This window comes from Podarcis melisellensis (assembly GCF_964234715.1).
Source record: "Podarcis melisellensis genome assembly, chromosome: 16".
Taxonomy (NCBI): Eukaryota; Metazoa; Chordata; class Lepidosauria; order Squamata; family Lacertidae; genus Podarcis; species Podarcis melisellensis.
Window position 1 is genome coordinate 10,115,461 of NC_138533.1, and position 14,398 is coordinate 10,129,858.

General features: G+C 45.0%; 1 protein-coding gene across 9 annotated transcripts in view; it reads right to left on the reverse strand.

Annotated features, from left to right (window-relative positions):
• Nucleotides 1–14,398, reverse strand: part of LOC309358446 (lysosomal acid glucosylceramidase-like) — a 165,852-nt gene that overhangs the window by 38,740 nt on the left and 112,714 nt on the right. The window contains exon 1 of one of the 9 annotated variants that reach the window (XM_081891547.1): nt 7,792–8,042. The exons of 1 other annotated variant lie outside the window; for it this stretch is intronic. Coding sequence is in view for 3 of the 8 variants with exons in the window: in XM_081891541.1 (XP_081747667.1) it covers nt 1,352–1,498 (147 nt within the window). In the remaining 5 variants the exon portion in view is untranslated. Of the gene's footprint in view, nt 1–449; nt 725–1,351; nt 1,514–1,739; nt 1,954–1,998; nt 2,018–2,093; nt 2,469–2,509; nt 2,858–7,791; nt 8,043–14,398 lie in introns of those variants that run through there. 7 more of the 9 variants (XM_081891544.1, XM_081891550.1, XM_081891549.1 and 4 more) reach the window with 7 other exon arrangements.

Sequence of the window (14,398 nt, forward strand, 5' to 3'; positions counted from 1 at the left end):
GGCTTAAAATGCACTTCCAACTTGCCTGCCCCATAAGATTTATGTAATCTCTGTAGGCCAACTTCAGAGAAAACTGAACCCACAAAAGCCTGGTCCTTCTTTGCCTTCCTTAAACACTTTTCAAGCTGAGCTGCTGGGTGTGACCCGCTTGCAGTGAATTTGGATGTGGTTCTTTTATTAGAAAGGTATAATCAATCCATTTCTGCAGCTGCCCCTCCCTGCCCCCCCCCCAGCTACGCCTATGGCCCCAAACAAACATTTCTTCCCTCCCCTTTATACACTCCCCATGCTGTGAAGATTTGGGCTCAGCTGTCAGGGGAATAATAGCACCTTTCCTGTTGGTTCGCCCAAGTCTTAAAAGTTCAGTCCTCTTTCTTTCGGTCCGGGATTCTTTATCAGTTGGGATGAAGCAGCTACAGGCTATTGTTTAAGGGTTCAGCCAAACTTACCTATTGCCCTGCGCTTTCTAAACACAGGCTAGATGGCTCAGTTGGTTAAAGTGTGGTGCTGATCACGCCAAGGTTGCAGGTTCGAGCCCCGTAAGAGACAGCTGCATATTCCTGGGGTAGTACTAGATTGTCCTCAGGGTCCTTCACAACTCTATGGGTCTAGGTCTGTGCTTTAAAGCTCCCTGTCCAACCTCTTTTCTTCTTCTTCTCTCTCGCTCTGCTGCTTTCTCTTGGAAAACTTGTTCTTTAATGCTGAATCAAGACAAACAGCAACTAGGAGTTTCCAAGAGTTGTCGTTTGCTCTGATTCAGCAGTAAAGAATGAGTTTTGTGGGGGAAGCACGAGGGCAAAAGCAAAATACATTGTGTCAGAGCTGTAAAGCTCAGGCCCGGCCCAGAAACATGACACAAAAGGAAGCCATTAATCTCCATGACAGAACTTTAAACCTCCATGATGGAACTTTAATAGGCACTCTAAATATTTCAGTTTTATTAGACAGTGTTGTCCTGGCACAACCTGCTCTGCTCAGGCTAAGACAACAGATTCGCGTTACTTCTGGGTTTCGCCGCTCACGCATGCGCAGACGCTCAAAATGATGTCACGCGCATGCGCAGAAGCGGCGAATCGCGACCCTGCACACGTGCAGACACAGGTTGTGTTCGCTTCAGGATGCGAACAGGGCTCTGGAATGGATCCTGTTCGCATGCAGAGGTACCACTGTACTCTGGAAGCTTTTAGAGCAAATGAAGCGCAGAGACCATGATCGGTGTGGGGATACTATATTTTTCCATGTATAAGATGCCCCCATGTTGAAGACGACCCCCTTTTTCAAAAACCCCAAATTAAGTTGCTTAGCTTTTTTGGAGGGTGGGGGAAGACACTTCCACCAATCGCTCACCCACCTGCCCGCCACTGCCGATCGCTTGCCACAGCCACTGCCGATCGCACAGCTCGCCACAGCCGCCAATTGTCTGCCCGCTCGCCGCCACAAAATGCCCACCTGCCCACTTGCCACAGCCACCAATCGCCTGCCTAATCGCCGCTGCCATTCTCCTGCTTGCTGCTGCCATTAATCGCACGCCCCCCCCTTTGCATTCACTATCAGTGTATAAAGACGACACCCAATTTTTGCCTAATTTTTTTTATAGCAAAAAGCATTGTCCTAGACACAGAAAAATACAGTAACTACCAGCAGTGCTTTTTATTCAGACGGAGTGTAGTTCCGGCCCCTCTCAGGTGGACACCATTGCAGGCTGGCACTTCCTCTGCCTGCTACTTGCCTTTACATACTTCTGAGAAGCCCAAAACTAACATCTTGAGTCAACATGGAAGCTGGCCAGCATGTGTGAGCCCGCACTTGTTTACTATGACTCCACCTAGGTCCTAGCTGTTCCTAGCCACAATTGAGCTATGGACTGGGGCCAATTATTATTTCTTCAGTCCATCTCCCGTATAGCAGCAGTAGGCTTTAAGCTCTCCAGCCAGGCCTCTAGCGTTGCATGTGGACATGTTTCCACGAGGGCCCTTCTGAGATGCCCTAGCCGTCTACCTGAATCTCAGAGAATGAGGGAGGCGGGGTGCATTTATTTGACCGGTACCAGAACCAGGGCTGGCCCCGAAACCAGCTAGGGAGACAGCTTGTACCTCTGTGGGCGATGGATGTGGCTGTTGCCAAACCGGCCTCTGTTCAGGGCTGCCCCGAGTCGCCCGGCAACTAGTGGTAACAACTTCATGGTGAGTTCCGGCACCTATTTTCCTTGGAAAAAAGCAGCGGCTAGCAGTACCGGGTTGGTTTCTGCAGGTCTGGGCGAATCTCAGGACCCAACAAGGCCTTTCCTATGTTCATGATGCTAAGGCTACTAGCCACAATTGCTCAGCCAACAGCCACAATAGCCTCCACCCAGAAAAGCAACCTTTGCCACCTGCTACAGGGCTTCTCAGGAGGACCACTGGAGACCAGGCCAGAGGGGTCTGTGGTCCAGTCCTGGAGGACTCGCCTTCTCTTTCCAAACAGCCAGGAGGGGAACCTCCATTTATAAAAGCGGTGACTATTTACTTACTCACAGCAGCTTCACTCAACCTGGTGTTTTCCACACATGTGGTTGAACTGTAGCTCACGTCATTCCTGACCAAACAGGCTGGGGTTGGAAATCCAACATCATCCATTGTTATGTGTTGACGTTCTCACCCTGGCCACCAGGGATATTGTGTATATAGTTTTCACTCAGGTCCACGTCAGCTGATTTAGGTGGGAAACCCTGGGTTGTTGTTGTTACAATGTTCACCGGACAAACTGCACATGTAAAGCTGTATGGTGAATAGGGTCAATTAATATGTGATGGTGAGTCTTACGGGCAATATTGTTAACAGTGAAAAAGCTATGCCTGCGAACTTGTAAAATTGGAATCAATATGCTTATGTGCCTTGTTGTTGTTTAGTCGTTTAGTCGTGTCCGACTCTTCGTGACCCCATGGACCAGAACATGCTAGACACTCCTGTCTTACACTGCCTCCAGCAGTTTAGTCAAACTCATGCTGGTAGCTTCGAGAACACTGTCCAACCATCTCGTCCTCTGTCGTCCCCTTCTCCTTGTGCCCTCCATCTTTCCCAACATCAGGGTCTTTTCCAGGGAGTCTTCTCTTCTCATGAGGTGGCCAAAGTATTGGAGCATCAGCTTCAGGATCTCTTCTTCCAGTGAGCACTCAGGGCTGATTTCCTTCAGAATGGAGAGGTTTGATCTTCTTGCAGTCCATGGGACTGTCAAGAGTCTCCTCCAGCACCAGAATTCAAAAGCACCCATTCTTCAGCGATCAGCCTTCTTTATGGTCCAGCTCTCACTTCCATACATCACTACTGGGAAAACCATAGCTTTAAATATATGGACCTTTGTTGGCAAGGTGATGTCTCTGCTTTTTAAGATGCTGTTATGCATCTTTTTGGATTTTGCTGTATGTAATGGAACTAATATGATTGTAACTAATGCCTTATCTCGGTGGGGAGGGGTGTTATGTATTGAAGTTCTCACCCTGGCCACCAGGGGTATTGTGCACAAGTTTTCACTCGGGTCCACGTCAGTTAATTTAGGCAGGAAACCCTGGGGTGTTGTTACAATGTTGACAGCCGGCTGCCTATAAAAGCAGACCGGCTGAGCTGTTCAGTTCAGTTCCAGCATACTTATAAAGAACTACTTGGAGAAATCTCTGTGTTGTCTGCTATGTCCACTCACTACTTAATATCTATGGAGAGCAGCCCATTTGGGAAAGGCTAACTGGTGGTACTGTGGGTTAAACCACAGAGCCTAGGACTTGCCGATCAGAAGGTTGGCGGTTCGAATACCTGCGACGGGGTGAGCTCCCGTTGCTCGGTCCCTGCTCCTGCCAACCTAGCAGTTTGAAAGCATGTCAAAGTGCAAGTAGATAAATAGGTACCACTCCAGCGGGAAGGTAAACGGTGTTTCTGTGCGCTGCTCTGGTTTGCCAGAAGCGGCTTAGTCATGCTGGCCACATGACCCTCAGCCAATAAAGCGAGATGAGCGCCGCAACCCCAGAGTCGGCCACGACTGGACCTAATGGTCCGGGGTTCCTTTACTTTTACTTTAAGTGGTGGTATTATTATTAGATCTGTATTCCACCTTTCCTGCAAGGAGTTCAAGGTGGCATGCATTGTTATCTTTCTCCCTGTTTTACTCCCCCCCAAACCCCTCCCATGTAAGCTGAGAGACTGCCCAAAGTCACCAACTGAGTTTTATGGCCAAGTGGGGATTTGAACCCACGTCCCAGTCCAACATTCTAGAAACAGCACCACATTGGCTCTCACATTCCTTGCTCTATCCATCACAAGGTCCTGTCTGCAAGGACAAATCTGGCACAGGTAAATATGACCTCCATGCAGGACAATCCTCCCTCCCATTCACTCCTCTCCCTACTTACCGTATTTTTTGCTCTATAAGACGCACCAGACCACAAGACGCGCCTAGTTTTTGGAGGAGGAAAACAAGAAAAAAAATATTCTCAATCTCAGATGCCAGAACAGCAAGAGGGATAGCTGTGCAGTGAAAGCAGCAATCCCTCTTGCTGTTCTGGCTTCTGTGATAGCTGCGCAGCCTGCATTCACTCCATACGACGCACACACATTTCCCCTTACTTTTTAGGAGGGAAAAAGTGAGTCTTATAGAGCAAAAAATATGGTATATCAGCTGTAGTTGAGAAACATAAAATGCTAAAATGCAATACAGTGGTACCTCGGGTTACATATGCTTCAGGTTACATACGCTTCAGGTTACAGACTCCGATAACCCAGAAATAGTACCTCAGGTTAAGAACTTTGCTTCAGGATGAGAACAGAAATCATGCTCTGGCGGCATGGCAGCAGCAGGAGGCCCCATTAGCTAAAGTGGTTCTTCAGGTTAAGAACAGTTTCAGGATAAGAACAGACCTCCAGAACGAATTAAGTACTTAACCTGAGGTACCACTGTATGTTTAAAAATAAACGCTAAAATACAATATGTTTAAGATCATTGAAACAACAACTTTGCAGCATTAAATAATATTTTTTTAAAAACCACCCTTCACTATCCAACTTGCTAGGGGTTTCTGTCTAACCACAGCAGGACCTAGCAAGGTCATTTGCACTCTTCATTTCCCTCATAAGTTATTGTATTTTTATCCCAGCAGCAGGCTCAGTGCAGCCTGCACAAGTCTCTTTCGACCTCCTGCGTTTTAGCTTCACAACAACCCTGCGAGGAAGGGTGAGCTGAGCGGAGCATCGTGACCAAATAGGGATCAAAAGCCAAGTTTCCTGCTCTCCCTGTCCCGACCCATTCTCCAAAGTGTGACCATTTTGCAGTTGGCAGATGTATTGCATCTCATGGTTTTCTAGGATATCGAAACAACCTGTACTCTGTTTGGAAGCCTGGCCAATTCTCCTAGACATGGCTTCTGGTTGCGGTCTGCCTTAATGGAGGCAGCTCCCATGACAGCGGGAGATCGTTGGCAAAGAAAAAACAAGGATGCTTGAGGATAATTATCCTTGCAGGATAATACCCTCCAGGACAGGGGGGATGGGCTTCACTTGCAGTTTGTCTCGCTACCTGGCTCTCACGCTGGCATGGAATGCAGGGGGCAGGGAGACGCTGAGTGCAAAAGCACTTTGCCTGCCGAAAACCCTCCAACACCTGAAGGGAAGCCTTGCTTCTGCACATGACTGTGGCATGATGGGAAGTCTTGCTTCTAAGCTTTGTTGCTGCCCATGATGCTGCACAAATTGTTCTAATACTAAGACATTCCCTCATCACCTTAGAATGTTCAGTTCACATTGAGTTCAGGAAAACATTATACTCTGACCTGTTCTTAATGCATAGTTGACCACATCTATCGGAATGTAATTGTTTAAGTCTTGCTATATCAATCATTAGTTATAATTCAATTAGGAGGTTTTCGTGCCTGTCTAGTTTTGTGCTCCCTTTCCCAGCCTTTAATCTATTGTTGATTAATGCTTATATGCAACCTTTGCTTTGTACTTGTGTTAACCAATCAGCAATAAGCACATATGTGGCAATGCTGTAATAGTCAATAAAAGAGACTCCCCGAGACTTGCTCGGGAGATGCCTCCCATATGACACTCACCACTCGTCTGTCATTATTTACACCCAACAAACACCGCCATTAAGAAGCAGAGGTTCTCCTGTTAATTGGAGCTTAATTTGAACTAAAGTACGGGCATGTGCTAGAAGAGATGAGATCATAAACTGCGGAACAGAACCAACTGCAAGGACTTTACGGTTTGAACTTGAGATCAGACTTCATTAGGTGCAAAAGACTGTGTCCAGGGAGGGGAGGCTACAGTTTCTTTATGTTAAGTTTTCTTCTCTACGTTTATGATTCGGCAACCCTCCTTTGAACATTAGTTCAAATTATATTTGTACAGTGGTACCTTGGTTCTTGAACGGCTTAGTTGTCGAACAAATCAGCTTCTGAACACTGCAAACCCGGAAGTAAGTGTTCCGGATTGCAAACATTTTTCAGAAGCTGAACATCCGATGCGGCTTTTGCTTGAGTGCAGGAAGCTCCTGCAGCCAATCGGAAGCTGCATCTTGGTTTTCGAATGGTTTCAGGATTTGAATGCACTCCCGGAATGGATGAAGTTCGAGAACCAAGGCACCACTGTACAAGTGAGGAGGGAAGTAATTGGATTATAGATATGGAATATAACATTAAACGTAACTTTGTGAGTAAAAAAAAAAAGGAAACGGAGAGGGAAACTCGATTTTGCAAAACGTTTATGATGGAAACTTAGAGCCGACTATTCCCCATCCTTTATTATTTATGGAGTGAACTGAATAACACTAAGTGGACTTAGAATTTAATTCAGTTGGACGGAAGGATGACAGGAGTCTGCAAACTTGCCAAGGAACTGAGTCATCTGCAGTTTGACAGTTATTGAGTCATCTGCAGTTTGACAAACCACTCTTCTTCCTAAACTGAGAGGAAAAATGGCAAAAACAGGATATTCATTGGGACAGAGTGATTTTTGCAGCTGCTGTTAAAGTTTCAAAACAACCAAGTATGGGACAGAGGGAGGGAGAAATTTCCGGAACAACAATGGGATATCAGCTCCACCCAAGGCATGATGGATAATAGCAACAACCGGGGGGAAAACAGACATAACATTTTACAAGGACGGAAAGAATAATTGCCACACACAGGAAGAACAAGGATATAGTTTGAGTGCCTCACTTGTAGTTTCATAAATCATTTCATGTGTCAACAAATAGTTATGAATATTGCAGTTGTTCTATAAGGCATTATTATTTTGACAGGAATGTAATTGAAATTAATAAGATTTTGGAATGCAGAAATAAAGAAAATAATCAAACCATCAGTTCTAGCATGCGGGGGGGGGAGGGGAGGCCACCTTATCTAAATTATATAACCCGGTATTTGAACAATTGGTATTAGTAATTGTATTATAAATTGGTATTGCTATAATGAGGCTATTATTGAAAATTAATAATAAAAAATACTGTATTGGCCCAAATATAAGCCACACCCACAAATAAGCCGCAAATTTGGGAGGGGAAAAACAAAAACAAAATCCGAATATAACCCGCTCCCTTAAAATCCCGCAGGCACTCACACACGTTCTGTTTTACCGTATGTCTGTTTCAGCAGCAACATCGTAAATGCCATTTTTTTGTAAAGTCACAAATTTAAGCTGCTCTTTTAACTTTTCATGGTCGGAATGGGGTGGGGGTGGGAGGAGTGTGGCTTATATATGGTAAAATACAGTATTATCAGTTCTTGTTTGCACCTCGTTTCAGTTCCAGAAACTCCAGTGTACTCACCCCAGAGCTGTTCCGCCCGGAAATTCTTCCCTGCGACGATTCAGAAGGAAGGTTGTCCCTGGGGCCCTTGTGGCGAGCAAGAAGGTCAAATTGAGAAGATGCTGCTCTTGGGTGGCAGGTGCTGCTCACACCTCTTTGCTCACGGAAGACCAAAGGCTCTGAAGGCTGTATCTTTATAGGGGTGTCATTGGAGCCAGTAGGAACTGAGATGGAAATTCAGGCTCTTCAAGCCAGGTGGCATCTACATTTAAAGAGGAGGATCCACAGAGCTGAATTAATGGGAGACTGAACGAGGAGATGATTCCAGGAACGTTTCATAACCTTCTAATTGCCATTTTGTTGTTGTCGTCCATGGTCCCTGTGGCTCAGACACGTCACATGTAATATGGGTGACACCATCTGTTAATAAGAATAATATTTTATTTATATCCCACCCTCCGAAGCCGGGCTCAGAGCGGCTAACAACAGTAAAATGATACAACATTCTAAAACCATTTCATTATAAAATAAATTCAAATCAGATTAATGGCAACCACTGGGCTAGAGTTCTGTGAAGATTGGCAAAGGAGGGAGTCAGGCTGTGCCCTGACCAAAGGCCTGGTGGAACAGCTCTGTCTTGCAGGCCCTGCGGAAAGATGTCAAGTCCCGCAGGGCCCTAGTCTCTTGTGACAGAGCGTTCCACCAGATCGGTGCCACAGCCGAAAAAGCCCTGGCTCTGGTTGAGGCCAGCCTAACCTCTCTGTGGCCCGGGACATCCAATATGTTTTTGTTTGAAGACCGTAAGGTCCTCCGTGGGACATACCAGGAAAGGCGGTCCCGTAGGTACGAGGGTCCTAGGCCATATAGGGCTTTAAAGGTTAAAACCAGCACCTTAAACCTGATCCTGTACTCCACCGGGAGCCAGTGCAGCTGGTATAGCACCGGGTGAATGTGATCTCACAGCAAGGACCCCGTAAGGAGTCTCACTGCAGCATTCTGCACCCGCTGGAGTTTCCGGGTTAGTCCCACAGCGAGGAAGAAGAGGAGGAGGAGTTTGGATTTGATATCCCGCTTTATCACTACCCGAAGGAGTCTCAAAGCGGCTAACATTCTCCTTTCCCTTCCTCCCCCACAACAAACACTCTGTGAGGTGAGTGGGGCTGAGAGACTTCAGAGAAGTGTGATTGGCCCAAGCTCACGCAGCAGCTGCATGTGGAGGAGCGGAGACGCGAACCCAGATCCCTAGATTACAAATCTACCACTCTTAACCACTACACCACACTGACCCCATAAGGAGTCTCGCCGTGGCATTCTGCACCCGCTGGAGTTTCTGGGTCAGTCTCAAGGGCAGCTCCACGTAGAGCGAGTTACAATAATCCAGTCTGGAGGTGACCGTTGCGTGGATCACAGTGGATCTGTAAGGATCTAGGGGGCATGTATTATTCATGCATTGCAGGGGTTGGATTAGATTAACCTTGGGGTGCCATCCCATTCCACAATTCTGTGTTTCTATGTTTCTAATGTGAGGTCCGAAGCGCTTTTTGGTCCAGTCCAACAATTCCCAGGCCAAGTGAATTGGGGGGGGGGCAAGGTGTAGGCATGAGGGAATTGACACAAAATGGAATAAGTCCATAGCTGTCAAGTGTCCCTTATTTGAAGGGACAGTCCCTTATTCCAGCGCCATGTCCCGCTGCTGTCCCTTATTGATGGGTGTGCCTTAAATGTCCCTTAAATGATATCCCTTGAATTTCAAAGGAAGCAGCTCCTCTCCCTCCCTCCCTGCCGGCCAGGGAGGAGGGAGGCTCCAACTGTGTTGCTTGGCTGTGTTGCTCACCCAATAAGAAGTCTAAGAACGACTGGGGGGTGGAGCTTGCATGCCTTGTGTGTGGCTAGTTAATGCAAGCTGAGGAGGTTTTTGAATGCTGGACGCCATTTTGTTGCGCATGCTGCTGCAAACTTTGCAGTGCAAAGCCAGGCCGGGGAGCCATCTTAAGTTGAGGCTGCATAGGCCTTGTGGTGCATGTGATTCAGATTCTATTCAGTTGATCCTCTGGTTACAAAGTTGGTTGGACAGTGTTCTCGAAGCTACCCAGCCTGAGTTTGACCAGACTGCAGGAGGACAGGAAGACTGGAGTGCCTGGAACAGGTGAGGCTGCAGGTCCTTTATTTTGGCTGCTGGTCCCTTATTTTCAAGGCTGCTGGTCCCTTATTTTCAAATCTGTAAATTGACAGCTATGAATAAGTCTGTGAAGTTCTTGTTGCCCTTTCGTGGCATTCAATTGCTTTCTTACAAATGTACAATGATCAGGGGCTGATCTACTGTAAAACAAAGAAAACTTAAGTTCCAGAGCCCCTAATGCCAGAGGGCCCCCCCCCCCCGAAATGAATTTTGTCCACATTGCTTTTAAAACATTGGGTCTAGCAGACCCAATTTGAGTTGCGCAACTCAAATTTATTAATTATTTGTTGTATATATATCTCAATAAACCCTCCAACATTTCTCTGAAGAAAATAGGGATATCCTAAGGATAAGCGGGATGTTCCAGGATCAAATCAGAAACCGGGACAGCTTCTGTAAATCTGGAACTGTCCCTGGAAAATGGGACACTTGGAGGATCTGGAATGTTGTAAAGGCGGAGGTTTGTGGTAAGTTAGCTGTTCTGCTGTGGCTAATGCAATTTCTCCCCTTTTTAACAGAGATACTGGAGAAATAGCAATGAGTTCATGAAAGTACTTAAGTGGATACAGTCATATCTCAGGTTACAGCCGCTTCAGGTTGCGTTTTTTGGGGTTGTGGACCCCTGAAACCCGGAAGCACCGGAACGGGTTACTTCTAGGTTTTGGCGGTCATGCATGCGCAGAAGCGCTAAATTGCGCTTTGCGCATGTGCAGAAGCGCTGAATCGCAACCCGTGCGTGTGCAGATGCAGGTTGTGAACGCTGTGGATTGTGAACGTGCATCCCGCACGGATCACGCTCGCAACCCGAGTGTCCACTGTACTCAAAATGCAATCTCCTGGGAAATTTGGGGCAATCTGTCATGAAATAACCCCCTTGAAAAAGACAACAGTGGTTAGTTTCCTGGTTGTAAAGGCATCCCCATAAACAGTTGAAACTTCAGGGGACCCCAAAATTTAGGTCAACCACTGACAAGGTACCCTAACCTCCAAAGTTTATCTGATGAAAATAGGCACGTCCTATTCAATGATAATAACAGTAATGACAATGGTGTTGATAACAATAGTTTTTATTATTTGTACCCCACCCATCTGACTGGGTTGTCCCAGCCACTCTGGGCGGCATTCAACACATATAAAAACATTAAACGTTAAAGAACTTCCCTCAGCAGGGCTGCCTTCAGATGTCTTCTAAAGGTTGCATAGTTACTTACCTCCTTGGCTCAGGGGTCGCATAACTCTATACCCTCCCACAATTCTCCGATGAAAATAGGGGCATCACAGAGCCTAGGACTTGCCGATCAGAAGGTTAGCGGTTTGAATCCCTGCGACGGGGTGAGCTCCCGTTGCTCGGGCCCTGCTCCTGCTAACCTAGCAGTTTGAAAGCACCTCAAAGTGCAAGTAGATAAATAAGTACCGCTCCGGCGGGAAGGTAAACGACGTTTCCGTGCGCTGCTCTGGTTCGCCAGAGTGGTACCTATTTATCTACTTGCACTTTGACGTGCTTTCGAACTGCTAGGTTGGCAGGAGCAATGGGAGCTCACCCCATCACGAGGATTCGAACCGCCGACCTTCTGATCGGCCAGCCCAAGAAGCTCAGTGGTTTAGACCACAGCGCCATGGCCCCAAATAACCCTGCACACATTAGAGCTTCCAGCCAATTAAATAATTTAATCTGATTAAATATGTATGTTTATGGTGATCATGGATTAATCTGCAGCTCACATGTAGATACATTTGCACATTAGGTAATATTCTGAAACCGGAAGCCAATTTCTATTCTGTGATGCTTTTGTGTAGTCTTAGGTCTACTCTGCCCTACACTGCGGACAGAATAATTGTCACACACAGGAAGAACAAGGATATAATTTGAGTGCCTTACTTGTAGCTTTAATGTGTCAAAACGAATAAGAGTTATCAATATTGCAGTTGTTGTATGAGGGAGTATTATTGTGATGGAATGTAATTGAAATTAATAAGATTTTGGAACGCAGAAATAAAATCATCAAACCATTCATTCTAGAATGCGGGGGGGGGGCAAAATTATATAACTCAGTATTTGAATGATTGGTATTCATAATTGTATTATAAATTGGTTTTGAGGCTATTTGTTGTTGTTGTTTAGTCGTTTAGTCGTGTCCGACTCTTCGTGACCTCATGGACCAGAGCACACCAGGCACTCCTGTGTTCAATGAGGCTATTATTAGATTGTAATTGAAAACTAATAAAAAATAATTTTTTTATTTAAAAAAAGTCTGTTTCGCCCTGCTTTATATGGGTTTTTAAAACCCCGCAAACACACACTTGCAAGTAAATTTTATACGTTTTGTTCACAGTCTTTCCCTAATACAGTGGTACCTTGGTACTTGAATAGCTTGGCTCCTGAACAAATCGGTTCCTGAACACCGCAAACCCAGAAGTGAGTGTTCCAGTTTGCGAACGTTTTTCGGAAGCTGAACGTCCGGCGTGGCTTCCGCTGTTTCCGAACGAGTGCAGGAAGCTCCTGCAGCCAATCAGAAGCTGTGCCTTGGTTTTCAAACTGTTTTGGGAGTCGAACGGACTCCCGGAATGGATTAAGTTCAAGATCCAAGGTACCACTGTATAGTATATACATTCTTTGTATGCATCTCATCATGCATTTCCCATTAAGTATCGATTTTTGTGCAATTTTCTAGCATCAAATTTGCATCGTTAAAATTCAGAGAATTGTACCATCTGAGCGATTAGCTGCATTCCAACCGACTATAAAACCAGGGACGGAAAGTTAGTTAGGTTCGGTACAAAATGTAGACGCCAACAAGAAGAACTGGGAGGGGGTGTGTGATTGGTTTGTGGTTGTTCTTATTTTTATTATGTGTTTTGTGTTTTTTTATACGGTCATTTTGCATTGTGAACCACCCTAAGATCTACAGATGGTGAGCGGTATACAGATTTAATAAATAACAACAATAAAACAAAACAAAGAAGAGGAAGCAGACTAAACAAATCTTTGCTTGCTCCCTCCAGAAGGATATGAATCTTCGTTGTGGGCCAAGAATGAAAATACATGGGAGGAATTTTAATTGTGTGGTTTGAGCAGTTTTACATCCGTGGCTTCATTAATTCAAGTGGTATCATTAGTTTGCCTGCCTTGAGGGCAGATTTGTGTACCTTTGAGGTGGCAAAATGTCAGGGTCCTTTTCAACTCCAATCCCGTGATTCTATGATTCTATATTAAGGGAATGTAGGAAGGAACTAATACATTAAATGCACACATAGCAACTTGTGTGCTCCTGCAATGACTCTTTTGTCTTTTAGCAGGTGCATGGAAAAAACAACAACCAAGAGGTGAAGTTTTCTCCCTCCAACACAGAGGAAAGCTGCACCTGATGAATTTCTGCCCATCCTCGAGTTGTCATACACACAAAAACCCTCCTAGGGAGAAAGGTTTGTTATTTTGTTGTTTAGTCGTTTACTCATTCATTATATTTCTTACCCGCCCTTCTTTAAGAGATCTCAGGGCACGTTGCAGCAATCTAAATGCTCGGTGTACGCAGTATTTAAAATGCTTAAAACAAAACTAGCCAAATGGCTTAAGGTACATCTCAAAGATGAAAAGGTTTATTTCATTTACTTATTTCATAAAAAAAATTATACACCACATGATTTTCTGAACTGTTTTGAGGTTCCTTTTTGCTACAAAGAACAAAGCAATAAAGTTCATGGCAAAAACTGTTAAAAGCAACTATTAAAAAAAAAATCAGTGATGAATTAAAAATGGGTAGGGCTCCTTGCTCCCTCAGCTGGCAGATAGTGAGAAGGACAAAAGCCAGAGTTTAGAGCAGAGTTTTGAATAATAAAATCAAAGAATTGTAGAGTTGGAAGGGACCCCAAGGGTCATCTAGTCCAACCCTTTGCGATGCAGGAATCTCAGCTAAAGCATCCATGACAGATGGATAGCTAACTTCTGCTTAAAAACCTCCAAGGGAGGAGAATCCACCACCTTCTGAGGAAGACCGTTCCACTGCTGAACAGCTCTTCCTGCCAGAAAGTTCTTCCTGTGGCAGAAATGACTGGCAGAATCCGAGACCAGGGAAGAGAGACGGCGGAAGAAGATTGGAAGAAATTTAAGGACTATCTTAGGAAACATTGCAAAATTAATGAATGTTAGAACGATGTTGGTTTAGAAATTAAGTGGTTTTCCGCTGTAATGATTAAGTAAAAAGAAAAGAAAGGTTAAAAATTAAATGAAAATTAAGGGAGAGGATTTGCTGAATTAATAATTAGAAATTGGAATACAGAAAGGGGAGGTATGAGGAGGTCGGGGAAGTAAGTTATAAGAAAATAAGGGATTGAAATTATACTTGTTTTTGTTTCTGTTTTGTTTGTATTATTGTTTTTCTTTTATATAATTTTTGAAACTTCAATACATATCTTTAAAAATAACAACAACAGAAAGTTCTTCCTGATATT